This window comes from Linderina pennispora, assembly GCF_002104995.1.
Source record: "Linderina pennispora strain ATCC 12442 chromosome Unknown DL89scaffold_13, whole genome shotgun sequence".
NCBI lineage: Eukaryota > Fungi > Kickxellomycota > Kickxellomycetes > Kickxellales > Kickxellaceae > Linderina > Linderina pennispora.
Genome location: NW_024468261.1, coordinates 274,650 through 291,667, shown reverse-complemented (window position 1 = coordinate 291,667; position 17,018 = coordinate 274,650). Strand labels below are relative to the sequence as shown.

The following is a 17,018-nucleotide window of genomic DNA, read 5'->3' as shown; positions in this document are numbered from 1 at the left end:
TGGTGATGAAGCGTGAAAGAAGAACCTGACACACTGAATTCGAGACTCGCTTTATACCAGGCGCAGTTTCTCTTTGCAGCCAGATTTTTCCCTTTGCTGGTCAAATTCCCCCTGGGCTTGTCTGGCTGGCGGCGGTTTGAATATCCGGGTGTTCTATAATAGGAAAACCTGAGACATGAATTTGTGGCGAAGGTCAATTACAGCAATTGCCGAACCCCGGGCATAGCTCCATCATTCGCACTGCGCATAAACACCCACATACTCCGCAGAGTATGAATATCCCCTGGCCATTCTTGCTTCAGCAATGGCAGCCCCTGCGGGGGAAGGTGCCATGGTGTCTCGTGCTACACAGGCATCGATGAATGCCGAAAGGCGAGGCTCGAGGCATGATTGTAAGAGCGTATCATGGCGTACTACTGCTCCATGTTCCAGCCGAGACTGTCCATTCCGCTTTTCGGCAAGTGGCCAGGGAATATGCAAGTGCCGAGTTATCTTGGCATGTGCTATTGTCCGGCGCACCACCCCTCTTCCACCACCCCCAAACATGTGCCACCTACCTGGGTCCTCGACCTGCCGCGCGCTGATTCCTATTGGGAGATATTTGGCGGCGAAAGGAAAAGCCACCCAAGCTGTATATAGAAACGGCTGGGTCGCCTCTATTGCGCCTATTTTTGGGCATCTCGCTGTCGGCCGGTGCCAGCGCAGCCAAATCCGGATGAAATGTCTAGGACAAGTGATCAGGATGCTACTGTGTGAATGGGACATTGGGCAGTTATTTCCGAAAAGAGGTGTCAGCGAGCGAATATCTCGATCATCACATGGCTGAACCACGTGATCGCAGTTCCTGGAAGATAGATTCCAGCCATAAAACGTGCTGCGCCCAAAAGCCGGCATCGATCCTGGCCCGGCGTGCGAAAAAAAAAAAAAAGATGCAATCGCAATCTCCGGGCTGGCGGAGACTTGGCTCCGGCCGGTGGGGGACAGAGATGGAGGATGAACCTCAGCTGTGCATCATCCCTCAGGTCCCTCGCTCGGCATGTTTCCCACGCACCTGCCATTTGCGGCAGCCGGCCCAAGAATGCCGGGCTGGGATTGGGACGAAACCTTTCAAGTGCTTCGCGTTAGCGGCTCCGCCTGCCCTCAAATGGAGCGTGGCAATCCCAAACAGCCTTGCCTGTCCCTCTCTCTCGCAATGTCCGAAGCCAGCGCGCCATTTTTTCACACGGCCTGTTCGATCGTTTCCATCGGGCTAGTCTACAGGGACCCAGCACGCATTTCAAGGGACCTCATCTATGCAGCGAGGCATGCATGGGGAGGGAGAATTCATTTCGCTTATTGCGCTATTGCATGGCCACGAGAAGAGGTTTCAAAGTGTGCAGAAATGCACGGCACCCAAGTGCTGCTGTGGCGAATAATAACCTCACCCGGCCCTTATCCTGAGCACGCTGCCATGTGCCCGAGGGCTGGATATAAAAGGCCAGAGCAGGGTGGAGCCCATCTTGCCTCCAGCAGCGCTCAGACCCTACTACATTTCTTATCTGTAATTTTTTGTGCTTCTTTGGCTGCGACCACTTTACCAACTCGCAAAGGTAAGCAGGCCCAAACAATCGGTGAAACTGCCTATTGTCCTGAGCAGCTTCATTCTTGTTGTCCTTTGCAGCTTCATGCTTGTGCGCTGCATGCAGCCCACTGCCTTTTCTGCGTTTTTGGGCTGCTCCTAAACCACTGCACACGTCATCCCGGCTCTACCGCTCGCGATTCTCTCCAAAGCCTCTCCAGCCCTTGTGCTAGTGAGCCATCTGTCTGCGTCAGGAACGGCCATTGACCTTCCACCTCTCCTCCTTTGACTGGCACTTTATTTCTGTTTCTATTCAAAAAGTAAATGCTCAAGACGGCTACTGCACAACAGCGCTTTCCATTCGTAAAGACCACGTTATTCATCGTCCCGCTGCTTGCGTTTTTTCTCTGGCTTGTAGTACTTCCGAATTCGCGTTTTACCATGTGCACGACAATCAAGAACCCCGTTGAGGAGCGCGAGCTCCTGCCGACCAACGTCACGCCGGTGCACTACGACATTCTGCTGGCACCCGACCTGGATGCGCTGACGTACACGGGCTCGGTCAAGATCCGGGTGCGTATCAACGAGAGCACCGACAAGATTGTGCTGCATTCGAACGAGCTCGAGATCTCATCGGCATCGCTGTCCGGTCCGGCAGCGGCGCAGCTGGGCTCCGATTCGCTGGCAGCCGCCAGCATCACGCTGGAGAAGAGCGACGAGACAGTGCATGTGGCGTTTGCACAGGCGCTGCCGGCGGCAACGGACGCAGAGCTGACGATCTCGTTCAAGGGCATTCTCAACGACCTGATGGTTGGGTTCTACCGCTCGACATACACGGATGCTGAGGGCAACACCAAGAATATGGCCACGACGCAGTTTGAGCCCACGGATGCGCGGCGCGCGTTCCCGTGCTGGGACGAGCCCATGCAGAAGGCCACGTTTAATGTTACGCTGCGCGTCAAGGAGGACCTGACGGCGCTGTCGAACATGGATGTGCGCGAGACCAAGCAGGTGGGCAATGGGCTGAAGGAGGTTGCGTTCAACACCACGCCCATCATGTCGACCTACCTGCTGGCCTTTATCGTCGGCGAGCTGGAGTACATCGAGGCCACCACCAGCGGCAAGCACAACGGGCGCCCGATCCCCTGCCGTCTGTACACAGCGCCGGGCAAGAGCGAGAAGGGCCGGTTTGCGCTCAACGTTGCTGTGCAGGTGCTGGAGTACTTTGCCGACGTGTTTGGCATTGCGTACCCGCTGCCCAAGATGGATCAGATCGCGATCAACGACTTTGAGGCTGGCGCCATGGAGAACTGGGGCCTGATCACGTACCGCGAGGTTGCTCTGCTGGTCGACGAGGCCACGACCAGCTCGCGTGCCAAGCAGCAGGTCGCCTACGTTGTCAGCCACGAGCTGGCGCACCAGTGGTTCGGCAACCTGGTCACCATGGAGTGGTGGAGCGAGCTGTGGCTCAACGAGGGCTTTGCCACATGGGTCGGCACCTTGGCCGTCGACCACGTGTTCCCCGAGTACCACATCTGGACGCAGTTCCTGGTCGACGATCTGCAGCGCGCACTGAACCTCGACTCGCTGCACTCGTCGCACCCGATCCAGGTGCCGGTCAAGCGCTCGTCGGACATCAGCCAGATCTTCGATGCCATCTCGTACTCGAAGGGCGGCAGCGCCATCCGCATGCTGAGCTCGTACATCGGCCTCGATCTCTTCCTGAAGGGCATCCGCATCTACCTGCAGCGGCACAAGTACGCCAACGCATCGACCAGCGATCTGTGGACTGCGCTGAGCGAGGCATCGGGCGTCGACGTCACCGAGTTCATGGCGCTGTGGACCCGCACCATCGGCTACCCGATCGTCACCGTGACCGAGGCCGAGAGCGGCGACAAGATCACCGTGCGCCAGAACCGCTACCTGTCTTCGGGTGAGGTGACCGAGGCGGACGACAAGACGCTGTGGTGCGTGCCGCTGGGCATTGTGACATCCGAGACTGCCGATTCGCCCTCGGCCGATGTGCTGACACAGCGCGAAGCCACCGTCGACGTGGCCGTGTCGTCATCCAAGTGGTACAAGCTGAACAAGGATACCGTCGGCATCTACCGCGTAAAGTACCCGGCTTCGGCCGTTGCCAACCTGGCCAAGGCCATTGAGGCAGGCGAGCTGTCGACCAACGACCGCATCGGTATCATCGCCGACGCCGCAGCGCTGGCCTCGAGCGGCCACAGCAGCACGTCGGACTTTTTGACCTTCCTGCGCGCCTACTCGAACGAGACCGAGTTCATTGTGTGGCAGGAGATTTCGATGCGTCTGGACGCGCTGCACTCGGCGTGGTCGCTGGAGGACGCGGCAGGCCAGGCCCAGCTGCATGCGCTGGCGTGCTCGCTGTTCTCGCCGCTGATCAAGCGCCTGGGCTGGGACGCCGCCAGCGCCGACGAGGACAGTCTGGTCAGCCGCCTGCGCGCGCTGGCCATCCGGTATGCCGGCACGTGCGGCGACAAGGAGGTCGTGGCCGAGGCCAACCGGCGGTTCGGCGAGTTCTTTGCTGGCAACAAGTCTGTGCTGACGACCGACACCCTGCGGTCGGTGTTCTCGGCTGTGGTGCGCCAAGGCGGCCGCGATGAGTTTGAGAAGGTCAAGTCGTACTACCTGGACGAGACCAACCCCATCGACCAGCGGCTGTCGGCGCTGTCGGCGCTGGGCTTTGCTGCCGACCCGGCTCTGATTGACGAGCTGTTTGAGTTCGCCATGACCGAGCACGTGCGCAACCAGGACCTGCACCAGGCCATTGTGTCAATCAACCTGTATCCGGCCCACCGCCAGCGCCTGTGGCAGTGGTACCAGGACAGCTTTGACCAGCTGGTGGCCCGGTACCGCGCGTCCATGAACTACATGGGCATCCTGGTGCGCCTGTGTGTCAGCGAGTTCGTCGGCAGCGACAAGGCCGACGAGATCGAGCAGTACTTTGCTGCCCACGACACGTCCAAGTTCCAGCGCGTCATTGACCAGAGCCTGGAGAAGATCCGCGCCAGCACCGCGTGGTTCGAGAAGGACCGTGAGGATGTGCGCGCGTGGTTCGCCAGCAGCGGGCTCTAATTTTGCATTTCACTTGTGCTGTTTTGAATATAACCTCGAACGCTTCCCAAAGGCAGGAAAAAAAATTACAAAGTTGGCGGGAAGAGGGGGCACGCCCGGTTTGCTTGTCATACCGACGCTTGCCCGTCGCCTGCCTCCTCCTTGACCGCAACCTCGGGCGACTCGAGCGGCTGCTTCTTCTTGCTCTTCCTCTTCCTGTTCTTCTTCTGCTGTTCCAGGCTGGCGCTGGCGCCCTCGTCATCGCCCTCCGTCTTACCCAGCGCTGCAATCTCCGCCGCCGTCAGGAACCGCCCACCAGGGCCTCTCGGCCGCCTCATCGCGTGCTGGTGGCGGGACTCATGCAAATACGGCTTCCTAGAGACCTTCATCCGATGCTCGGCTGTCATCCGGGCCCGCGCATCTCGCCGCTTCAGGATTCTATGGTACTGCTTGGCATTGACATACATGGGCTCTTCCTCGCGCGGCGGCTCCTCTTGCTCGGCGGGCTTTTGATCGTGTTCGCTGGTGCTTTCCTCCTCCACCGCCATGGGCGACGCCGCCACCGCGGGATTGGCAACCGCTGCTGCCGCTGCCGCCGCCGCTGCCGCCACCGCCGCCGACGTCGGGTCGGCGAAGCTGCCGAGCATCAATGGCGCCGATGATGCCGGCATGCTGGCCGAGAGCCCCGACGTGCCTTCGTCCTGGGAGATCAGCAGCCCGTGGGCTCCCAGCTCGGCCGTGTACTGCTGCGTGTAGTCGAGCGTGCCGGCTGCCGATGTGTCTGTGCCCATGGGCAGCCCGTATGAGGCGTGAAAGTCGAACGATTGATTCATCGCTTTATTCCGTGACTCGCTTATATGCTGTGTTGGTGTCTATGCGCGCTTGTTATCTGAATATTAGCTTTTCTTTTATGCCGCTGAATTTGGCACCCACGGCTGATGCGTGATAGGAAAAAAACAGCTGCTTGTTTTCTATGCTCCTCAGGAACTAAAGTGTGCGGGGGCAGGTCTAATGCAAGGGGTCTTATGTGGGTTGCGGAGGCGTACAGCATATTTATCTCATAGGTCCACCCGGCTCGCGGCGCTACATAAAGTCACTTACCGCTTGGTTTCTCGCTTCAGCCGCTTGTGAGGTATTCTGCTGGCGAATAAGAGAGAGGAAAAAAGGAGAAAGGCTCTGTCAATTGTGAGGGGTGGAAGAAAATTTCGGTCCGCGAATGGGAATGGAGGAGAGATTGGGGGCAGGCTTAAATCGCCAAGGGGCGAGGGCTGGACACCTATTCGCCGAGTCGCGACCCCCTGAACACGTGCTCCGCGGGCGATTTGCGAATCAGATCACTGGGCTATTTATATGCCGTGTCTTGGCGGCGGCTTGTTCGTTACAGATCCACGGCCCGTGTCCTCGTGGACATTGCCTTCTTCTACCCGCACGGCGATCGGCAAGAGGAGACAACCAGCGCTAGCGCACAAAAGAAATCAGGCTATGCTGGAAGCTGGCGGGGGGCTTCTGTGATGCGCGCAAAGGCACTTACCAGACATGCGGCGGATGTAGATGCAAGGGCGTTTATTTTTAAACAACGCTCTGAAATCTGGTCTTTTCCGGCTGTCTCTGAGCCAGTCAGACTTGAGTTGTATGGCCCCGTGGGTAGCATGCTGGCACGGACCCAGAGCTACTCCACGCAAGGCGCCATTCGGACACATACTGCACCTCATTCATCGATGCTGGGCAGCCACTGCATAGTACTCAAACCCACTTATATATATGGACACTCCTCTCATATATGCCACCCAACGAGGATTCATCAGTGCACTTGCTATTTTATCCTGAGCAGTTGCCAGATGGGGGTGACGCATCACTAATGGCATATGTGGCAGTGATCATAATCACTAATTCTCAGGAACTCTTGATTGTGATGCATTGGCCCACCCCCCTAGTCCGCGCGGGCAGTCATGCGTGGTCCCGCAATTTCGCTGTCGTCAACCCTGCAAGCTGTCTTTGAATTCCCAATTGTTTCACACAAAAATTCGCCTTTTCACTTTTTCACTGTTTCGAAGCACATTTGGAGAGACCTGCGCAAAATGTCGAAGCTTCCGCCTGTTGTTATTGACAATGGTACCGGGTACGTGCACAGCGCGAGAGACAAGCCGAAGTGGATGTCGTCACATCTGCGGATGAGAGCAAATGCGAGGCCCCTGCACTAAACAACCGCCATATCTGCCTTATTGTAGCTACACCAAGATGGGGTTCGCTGGAAACACAGACCCGCAGTTTGTCATCCCGACCGTCATCGGGCTGCCAAACAAGTCGCGCTACGGCATCGCGTCCAAGCGCGGCATCGAGGATCTGGACTTCCACATCGGTGACGAGGCGACAAAGAACTCAAAGGCGTACGGTCTGGACTACCCGATCCGCCACGGCCAGATCGAGAACTGGGACCATATGGAGCGCTACTGGGAGCAGAGCATCTTCAAGTACATGCGGTGCGAGCCCGAAGACCACTATTTCCTGTTGACCGAGCCGCCCCTCAATGCGCCCGAGAACCGCGAGCAGATGGCCGAGATTTTCTTCGAGTCGTTCAACGTGCAGGGCATGTACATTGCGGTGCAGGCTGTGCTTGCACTGGCTGCCAGCTGGACCGCCAAGAACTCGCAGCAGACGCTGACGGGAACCGTCATCGACAGTGGAGACGGTGTCACTCATGTCATTCCCGTCGCCGAGGGCTACGTGCTGGGCTCCAGCATCAAGCACATTCCTATTGCTGGCCGCGACATCACCGGCTTTGTGCAGCAGCTGCTGCGCGACCACGGCGAGACCAGCATTCCGCCCGAGGACTCGCTGGAGATTGCACGCCGCATCAAGGAACAGTACTCGTACACGTCGCACGACATGGCCAACGAGTTTTTGAAATTCGACCAGGATCCGGTAAAGTACTACCAGCAGTTTGACGCCGTCAACAGCGTCAACCAGCACACGTACAAGGTTGATGTTGGCTACGAGCGCTTCCTGGCGCCCGAGGTGTTCTTCAACCCGGAGCTCGTGAGCTCGGACTTTTTGACGCCCCTGCCGGATGTCGTCGACACTTGCATCCAGGTCAGCCCCATCGACACCCGCCGCGGCCTGTACAGCAACATTGTGCTGTCGGGCGGCTCGACCATGTTCAAGGGCTTCGGTAAGCGTCTTCAGCGCGACATTAAGCGCATTGTCGACGGCCGCATCAAGAAGAGCGAGGACCTGAGCGGCGGCAACTTGCAGGCGCGGCCTATTGATGTCAATGTCATTGCCCACAAGAAGCAGCGGTATGCTGTGTGGTTCGGCGGCAGTATCATGGCCTGCACCGACCAGTTCTACCAGTTCAGTCATTCCAAGGCCGAGTACGAGGAGTACGGCCCCAGTATCTGCCGTCACAACCGCGTGTTTGACTCGCTGGCCTAAACCAGCAGTACTAAATTTTTCTTTCACTCTGTCTTTCAAATCCTCATACCCATTCCATACATGGCGGTGACTAGATGCAAGGTGTCCATGCGCTGGTGGTATTAATTCCACCAGTACAGATCCTGACATCACCGCCGCCATTAAAGTCGGATCACATGGGAGTATGGAGCTGCTTTGTGTTCGAACACATTGCGGTAGCCCACTAGGCTGTTTGCTGGAGCCGAATTCAATTTCGCTCCCGCAGATCTTGACATCACCTCTGACCGTGTGTGCATATGGTTCTAGTGGCTAATATAAAAGGACCATTGCAGTTCCGCTGGCTACAACCCGCGTGGTCCGGCTTCAGAACGGAGGCGTTCCAAAGGATGATCTGGCAATTAATTGTATGCTGCCTTATGACCAGCGGGCATCCAAGTGCATTGGACAACCCTAGATGGGAAGTCCCAGACACATGGCTATGGTCATTAAGGTGCGTGACCGGGTTTTAATACAAGCGTGCATAAACCCTACCGCCCGCTTTATTTTCCTCACTATTACAAACATTAGATCCGCTGAATGACCCGTCGCGCAATATAGAACCTGTTGACCTCTACATCAAACTGGCTTACATTTTATTTACCAGCTGGACTCTGGAGGAAAAGGCTATCATCGTAGGTGTATATAAACCGGTTTGAGCGAGGCCAGGGACGAACTTTGAGTTTCTACAGTTCCAGTTGTACTTTTACATCCTAATACCACACGCCTAATCATGTTTGCAAGACGCATCATCACTCTCTGCACCGCCCTATTCTCGCAGGCGCTCGCCTTTAGCTCCAGCAGCAACTCCAACTTTGTTGTGTACTGGGGCCAGAACTCTGGTGGGTCGCAACAATCGCTTGGCGACTACTGCCGGGATTCTACCGTCGATGTTATCGCCCTATCATTCCTGTACCAGTTCCCTAATACTGCCCTGAACTTTGCCAACGGCTGCGAAACCAAGTTCGAGGGGTCAGATCTCCTGCACTGTCCGAACATGGCCAGCGATATCAAGTACTGCCAATCGCAGGGCAAGATTGTAGTCCTGTCAATGGGCGGCGCCACAGGTGCCTATGGGTTCTCTAGCGATGCCGAGGGCTCCAGCTATGCCGACACGGTCTGGAACATGTTCCTTGGCGGTAGTGCTGACAAGCGCCCGTTCGACGACGCAGTGCTGGATGGCGTTGACCTGGACATTGAGGGCGGAGCCACTGCCGGCTACCCCGCGTTCATCAGCCAGCTGCGCTCGCACTTCTCGGGCAAGCAGTACTACATCACCGGCGCCCCACAGTGCCCGTTCCCTGACGCCATGCTTGGATCAACCCTGAACTCAGCCTGGTTTGACATGGTCTTTGTACAGTTCTACAACAACTTCTGTGGCCTGGACGCATACCCCCAGGGCTTCAACTACGATGCATGGGACAACTGGGCCAAGACTCAATCGGTGAACAAGAATGTCAAGATCTACATCGGTGCCCCTGGCTCGCAGAGCGCTGCCGGCCGCGGATTTGTCGATGCAGGCACGCTTAACCGTATTGTCAACGACATCAAGCAAAAATACACTAGCTTGGGCGGTGTCATGACATGGGATGCAAGCCAGGCGCTGTCCAGCAGCAATTGGGGCAAGTCGGTCTCGGCGAACTTGAAGTCTGGAGGTGGCGCACCGGCGCGCAGGAAGCGCACGACCTCGACAGGCCACCAGATTATGACGCGAGCTGCAAATGTGACCAGCTCGGGCACTGAGATCCCAGTTCGCATTGAGGTCGTGCAAGGCAAGGACGCGGATAGGTTTGGATTCTCGGTGAAGATACGGGCCCTTGATGCGCCAATGGGCAAGAACTGGGAGCTGAAGATGCCACTGCCGGATGGAGCCGGAATCAGCGATGCCCATGCTCCCGGGTTTGATACTTCGGTGCATGATGGTCACTTGATAGTCAGATCAGATTCCGATAACAACGCCATCGCTGACCAGAATATGTCTATCCATTTGCACGTGGCAGGAAAGCTCGATTCTGGCATGTCGCGCAGGTTCGCACTGCCAGACCCTGCAAAGGCTTCACTTTTGTTCAAGTAAAGTTCATGCCAAATAATATCTACTATCTACTAGTCATGGGTAGTTGGGGTGCGCTGATGGTCCGACACCATGCGCCGATTCGCGGCAAGGGGTGGCACGACAAGTTCAAGCACCATGGCTTTGAAGTCTATCTGATCGACGAATTCCGGACATCGTCCGATGTGCCCGTTCTGCTGCGAAAAGTCGCTGCAGACATTCCGGCATGTTCCCAACCCGCGGCCCTATCAGAGATCGAAGAACCCAACTGTGAAGTGCCATGGCCTTCTCCGCTGTACAAGCGAGTCATGTAAGCAGGCCATGGCACAATACAGGCGAGCCTATTCGTCTCGGCTCTTGAACCGCGACCTCGCAGCAGTTCTAAACTTCAGACTCATTTTCCAGTCACTCTGTGATTCAAGCAGTATTCCTGAACTGTTCTGTCGTTCTACGGCCATTGCTGCCGATGCTTCTGGCACCACCCCTGCAACAAAGAACCCGCGCAAGAGGCGTGCAGCAGCAGCAGGCTATTCTGCTGTCAGCAGCAGCGAGCCAGCGCTGAAGCGCCTACGCTGAGCAGGCCATCAAGATGGGAGATGTCCATGATCACCATTGCACCAACAACCATCCGACACGTTCAAATGGCCGGTTCGCTGTGATGCTCTTATCGATGTGTCAACCCATGCTGACTAGCAGTCGGACTCACATCGCGAGTGAAGGAATCCTTGTATATAAATAACATCAGAAAGCAATAGAGAGGGAAATGAGGTGGGTACCGGTCTATCTATGCCCCTATGAGGGTATTTGGTCTTGTTCATGGTATCGCAAGAGGATGTCAGCGTTTCGAAACCAATAATGACAGCTGTAGCCCAATGAGCCAAGAACTTCAGTATGCTAACACCAAGTGTTAAACTCAAGACCGTTATCTTTACGTGAGCCTACTTTAGGCTTAACTATTTCATTGAGACGAAGCATGTTCAATGAGTCCTTAGAAACCATGGTAGGCGAATGCTCAGAGGAGATGTATTGACGAAGAAAAGTGTCCACGATGATGTTGGTGAGAGACATGAAATGACATCGTTATCCCTTGTATCTCTGGTCTCCATATAAACCTTTGACCCATCCACACTCAGCACCCAAAAATCAGGCGCTTTTCACCAAGCGCCCCTACAATGCAGCTTCCTTCAATGCGTCTGTCTTTTCCTGTCATACGAGTAGTATAGTGCACATACAGATTGTCATTTCAAAGATTGTTCTCTCCATTTGGTGCCGCTCGCTAAATTGGCACACAAATTCAGCCCTCTGGCCTGTCCTGCGTCAGAAACTCACACTATATGCTGAGGCTAAGAGTCTGATTATTATGTCTGTCAGTCCTTACTTTAACACTGGCAGCCAGCAACTTGTACGGTCATACTGTGATACTACATAAATACTCGAAGCTGTTTGGTGAGCGTACCACCAATGCAGTCAGCGCGTTTCAGCTGTATTGAAGTGCTGCTTTGTGAAATTGATTCCCTGTATTCAGCATTGGTGGCCTATGGAGTACTGGAGAGGTTATATGATATGTTCAGAGTTTATTTTATTTCTGTGGATGCAGTCGAGTAACAACTCAGTATCAACAGGACAAATGATGTTATAGACGGTCAAAGCAAGCAATTTCAAGCGCTTATGGACTGCAATTTCATGTTGCAGAGCTCAGGTTTAATGCTAAGAATATATTCATCAATAACATTGCTAATATAAAAGGATAACCCAAATATAACGTACTTGTTCACACTGGTGAACGCGTATCTAGGCGTGACGTACTTGTATGTGCCATTGATGATAGCTGTAGTCCGATGAAACAGGAACTTCGGTAAGCTAACCAAAGGTATTGAATTCAAGGTCATTATCTTTATGTGAACCAAATTTAGGTCTAGGCAAATCATTGAGACGAAATATGTTCAAGGGATTGAATGAAGCCATGGTAGGCGAATGTTCAGAGGAGATGTATTACCAAAGAAAAATGACTACGATGATGTTGGTGAGAGACATGAAATGACATCTTTATCCCCTGTATCTCTGCGTCTCCATATAAACCTTTGACCCATCCACACTCAGCACCTAACAATCAAGCGCTTTTCACCAGGCGCCCCTACAATGCAGCTTCCTTCAATGCGTCTGTCTTCTCCTGTCATACGAGTAGTATAGTGCACATACAGATTGTCATTTCAAAGATTGTTCTCTCCATTTGGCGCTGCTCGCTAAATTGACACACAAATTCAGCCCTCTGGCCTGTCCTGCGTCAGAACTGTTCGGTATGATGTGATAATAATTTTCTCCCTAGCCGCTCGGTATTACGCCAATATTAGGTTTTAACTGTTTGTACAGACATGCCAAAATGCTGCCATAAACACTGCAGCTGTTTAGAGGATGTATCAGCGTGAAAATGCTGCGTTTCAATGGTAGATAAGTGAAATTAGGAGAGTATCATAAGTGCCCCAATACTCCACGGGCTACCAATGTTGAATACAGGGAATCAGTTCCACAGAATTCATTTTTAGTTCTGTGGATGAGGTCGTTTAACAAGCTTTTACATATAGAGCAGTCAAGGCTATAATTCAATAATTACAGAGTACACTCTATTCAGCTAAATTTTGTTGAACCTCAGTGGATGCCCACTAAGCGGTCATTATTTAGTATGTAGGTATCCTTTTTGTCATCACTTCAGTTTAAGCCAGACCTCATGGCTATGAAAGCCATACCACAAGATAAGCAAGCAATTTCAAGTGTTCACAGATTGCAATTTCATGTTTCGGAGTTCAGGTTTATTGCTAATATAGAATGATGACACAAATACATTGTAAAAATTCATGCTAGTTAATGTATAGCTAAGCATGAAGTACTTGTAAGCGTCGTTGGTGGCAGCTATGGTCTAATGAAATAGGAACGTCATTAAGCTAGCACCAAGTGTTGAACTCTATACCACTATCACTATCTCGACCAAATTTAGGCCTAGGTACACTATTGAGACGGGCATGTTCAAGGGATTGAATGAAGCCATGATAGACGAATGCACAGAGATTTATTGATAAAGAAAAGTGTCCACGATGATGCTAGAGGCTAGATATGACAGCTTCATCCTCTGTATCCTCGCGTCTCTATATAAACTTTTCGGTCAACCCACACTATGCACGCCATTGGCAGAAGCAGTCCTCTCCCTTCCTTAGCCGTGCACTCTCACGACAAATGTAGCCTACTCTATTTAAAACAATCACTTAAGCTGTAGGAGAAAATTTCTTTTTTTATGAGCTTGCGGGGCCAGTGACACGGCCAAATTTAGCGGTGCATTCATGGCAAGAAGTATTGTGTGAAGAAGACAATTACCAGCTCTCTCTCTCTGCCAACCGCTATACCGAGGTAGAACAGATGGCACCTCGGACCCCTTACCCCTGCAGAGATGAAATTCGCGCTTGTGCGTTTCTGAATCTCGGGCTGACCCAACAAATATGCAATCTGCCTTTTGTTAGAGCGACATGAGTAATATAGTGCAAGTATGCATTGTCGTTCCAAGTGTAGGGTTGGGCCAAACGCTGTTTATATGAAAATTCGCAAACTACATGGAACATGAATACACTTCAAGCTCTAAAAAGGCATATGTTCTACAAGCACAAATCTTCGTCTCAGGTTTTTGTAAGTTGCAGCGACAGACTAAATCCACAAATAGCAGAATGCACGAGCACGACCACTAGCATCGAATATACAGTTATTTATTTCAGCTATTAGAATTCAGATTGCTCAGTGAAGCGCAGGTGCAAATGAGCAAACCTCAATCCTTCTCCCACTGCCAGCAAAGTGCCTTGCAAGTTCTTCATGGTGCGCATCGTTTACCGTAACTGAGACTAATGTTGGCACATGTTCGACAAAGCTGCGTACGGCTGGCCTGTCAAAAAACGCTTCCGACAATATCTCGAACTTGAGTAGTTCACAGGATGGAGATATAGCATAGGTAGGCCTGTGTTGCTGTCAGTGCGTCTTCTCTTCAGCGGTGGAAACGCCAGTGTCGCTGATGTTGCTGTTAGACGGTATATTGACGTGGGTATTGCTGGTCGAAGGCGTGTTTATCCTAGCAGTGCTAGCCGAGACAACAGCCACTGCCTTGGGGGCAATGGCTGGTAAATTGTTTCTATGCACAGCAGCTGGCATAGCACGCTGGATACTGACTGGGCTAATTCCAGCGTCCATGTGGCTCATGGAGTTGCACCAGATTCGTAGGTGCTGCAAGCGAGGCAACATCCACAGAATATCCACGATATCGTCAATCCGTGACCTGTATGTAAGCGTGATGGTAAAAGATACGGAGGTTATACAGGCGAATATCGTCAGGTACTGCATAGCGCGCACCGATAACGTACAGTTCCTCGACGTCCAGAGTCGGCAGTGAAGCAAAGTGTGCGACTTCCTCCTTAATCGGACTGGCTAGTCTGTCACCATTAGGGATGCCAGCAGCAATGGTAACTGATTTGGCATAACGGATTATGTTTGGCACTAACACGAATGAAGCTTCTCTGTAAGTTCTCCGCAATCCGTAACGTAGAAAGCACTGGCGAACCGAACAGGGTGTAGAAATCAGTATAAGAGACGTGTGGATGCTTCGACCGATAGATCTCCTGAGTCTTGGGAAGTGAACTTTCAAGATCCATGTCAACAAATATCGCTACTAGTCCATTAGGCTCAGCCGAGAAGCTGAGTTTCAGAGAAGTGAGGTTGCTGAAATTGACAATGCCAGGTCAAGCTAGGGTCAAACTTGCTCCATGTCAGGATCGTTCATCGATATTTGTGATCAGTTCAATGACTCTCAGGTTTATCGGCAGGCAGAGGCGGTATCGTTATCTCGGTCAGTGGATGACATCACGATAGTAATGCATAGTGAGGTTTCCGGATTATTGTCGCAAGTGCTGGGTAGTCCTTCTCTGGGAATGGTGGCATGAGCTCTACATCCGGTAGCCTGTGACAGGTACTGGAGCTTGCTAGCTCCGAATACAGTCCAAGAGGTTCAAAAATCCATATCACCATCTGCGCCACGTGCCTGCCCATTCTCCAGACAGCTCGCGGAACTTTAGAGACTTGACGTTCGGCAGGTAGGGTCCTGAAGAAGAGGCACGTGTCGCGGATAATCGTCGCGCTGTTCGTCAGGTGACTGAAGAGTGCTGCCTAGCGAAGAACCCGAGCCCATAGACCTCGATAGTTTCAACCAAGTTCCACACGGCCGAATCCGAACTGGAGCTTGCTGCAGGATCTCCAGCAGCCCGAGTGGGCACTGAGCCGCATTCCGCATAACGATTTGAAGGCGTCGCGTCTCCTCTGCCTTGCCAGCACGCAGACACTCAGGTATGTTGGAATACCAGTTGTGGATTCATCACTTGTGTTGGTGGAGTGACACTCGGGTCGTACTGAGGGGTACGTGTGATATAGACTGTCTTGTAGAGTAGCTGCTGGACAGCCCCGTAGAAGTTGCTATCGATGGGCCAGCCATAGACTGCAGCCAGCGGTATCCGCTGCCGCCTGGAGTTTTGGTGAATTTCTCTTCTGCAAGCAGCGACAGAATAGGCATGAGGATGTCTGGTGGGAGACTGTTCGCGCTCGCCAGCTTGCTGATGGTTCATGGTATTTAACTGGCAAATTGTTTTGTTCTGGTGTAAAATGGGTGAGGTATGCTTACTAAGATGTTGCAAAAAAAAAGGTTGCGAAAGAAAAGTGCTGTGAAGAAAAAGACCCCGTCGTCTGTTGGTTGCCTATTTATCCCTGAAGTTTGAAATAGAGGATTGCTGGGTACTTCCACACAAAATACGCAGGTTTTTGTCTCATTATGAAAAGTGGGCATCACCTATACTGCCACCCAATTTATTCCACAAGTAGTCGCAAGCACGGCCAGCATGCCAGAACCCATTTCCCAACTTGCATGTTGGCGGGCGTGGTGATGCTCACAAGACATGAAAACTGGTTTAAAGGGAGAGATTGGCGAGCCATGGCTGCTGGGACAATGGGTGACATCCTGCAAGTGGGCAATGCATTACATCCCCTATGTTGCTTCTCCGCCCTCTCACTCTCGCACTCGCTGGCCCAGGTTGCCCCGACAGGAACACATTCATTCATGAACAGCATACTTTAATTGATTTTTCTCGGCGCTCTCGGCTTTGGGAATCGCCTGTCCATTTTTGGCACAGCCTACCACCCATGTGTCTTTGCTGTTTTGGCGCTGCCTATTTCAGTGCTGCATATAGCCCGATGACAGACTATTGTTCACATTTCGTAATGGCTTGGCCATCCGGCAGCCGCTTAATGTTCGGGAATGACCCGCCTTAAGCAAGCAGCTTGTAGAATAATACATCTCTAGGGCTGAACATCTTGCCATCTGTATTGTTGACTAGTATAGACTCTAAACACTCGGGAGTGATTGTCATGAGCCTTTGCCGCTCAACCACCAAACATAGCACACAGTTAAACAATCAGAGCTCTTTTCGTATGGTTCATCCTTGGCATATCACTCCTTTTGCCTGACAAAGCTACAGGAATAAGGGAGTCTCTTGGCGGAAAATGAAGCAGCAACTGCTGGACAAGGCCAGCATTCAGCCACAGAAGCTGTGCCCAGGATGACGAACGTCGACCTCTCCAATGTTCACCATAGGTCAACAATGCAATGTCGATCTTCGGTGTGCAAAGGGGATGGGGGCTGTCAGCTATGCCACAGCAGCAAAACCTGACCAAAATATCCTGGATGTGCTCTGACAGAGGGAAGCAGGCATGTATTCGCGATTGCTAGAGACAAGTCGGCAAGTTCCTCTAATGAAAACATCCGACAACAGACCCCGTGTGCAGACAGATGCAGACAGCGACAGGTGC

The 17,018-nt window shown here is 52.8% G+C and overlaps 5 protein-coding genes across 5 annotated transcripts; 3 read left to right on the top strand and 2 right to left on the bottom strand.

Annotated features, from left to right (window-relative positions):
* The first annotated feature begins 1,957 nt into the window (after window positions 1-1,957).
* On the top strand, window positions 1,958-4,706 carry DL89DRAFT_269570 (aminopeptidase). The gene has a single exon (XM_040888346.1). It carries the CDS (start codon window positions 2,000-2,002, stop codon window positions 4,658-4,660), a length of 2,661 nt encoding a protein of 886 aa, XP_040741065.1. The 5' UTR covers window positions 1,958-1,999; the 3' UTR covers window positions 4,661-4,706.
* A 214-nt stretch (window positions 4,707-4,920) lies between these two features.
* DL89DRAFT_212625 (CCAAT-binding transcription factor, subunit B) lies at window positions 4,921-5,133 on the bottom strand (the record flags this gene model as incomplete). Its single annotated transcript, XM_040884227.1, has 1 exon — window positions 4,921-5,133. A coding segment is annotated over one exon (213 nt), but the record flags the coding sequence as incomplete, so codon positions are not given.
* Window positions 5,134-6,717: 1,584 nt separating this feature from the next.
* Window positions 6,718-8,071, top strand: DL89DRAFT_226063 (putative actin-like protein 3; the record flags this gene model as incomplete). The annotated part of the gene is made up of 2 exons (XM_040884790.1): window positions 6,718-6,758; window positions 6,868-8,071. The coding sequence occupies 2 exons, from the start codon at window positions 6,718-6,720 to the stop codon at window positions 8,069-8,071; spliced, it is 1,245 nt and encodes a 414-aa protein (XP_040741063.1).
* Window positions 8,072-8,684: 613 nt separating this feature from the next.
* DL89DRAFT_269567 (glycoside hydrolase) lies at window positions 8,685-10,196 on the top strand. The gene has a single exon (XM_040888345.1). The coding sequence runs from the start codon at window positions 8,820-8,822 to the stop codon at window positions 10,158-10,160; it is 1,341 nt and encodes a 446-aa protein (XP_040741062.1). The 5' UTR covers window positions 8,685-8,819; the 3' UTR covers window positions 10,161-10,196.
* A 3,746-nt stretch (window positions 10,197-13,942) lies between these two features.
* DL89DRAFT_52816 (uncharacterized protein) lies at window positions 13,943-14,454 on the bottom strand. The gene has a single exon (XM_040891780.1). The coding sequence runs from the start codon at window positions 14,409-14,411 to the stop codon at window positions 14,142-14,144; it is 270 nt and encodes an 89-aa protein (XP_040741061.1). The 5' UTR covers window positions 14,412-14,454; the 3' UTR covers window positions 13,943-14,141.
* Between the last annotated feature and the right edge of the window lie 2,564 nt (window positions 14,455-17,018).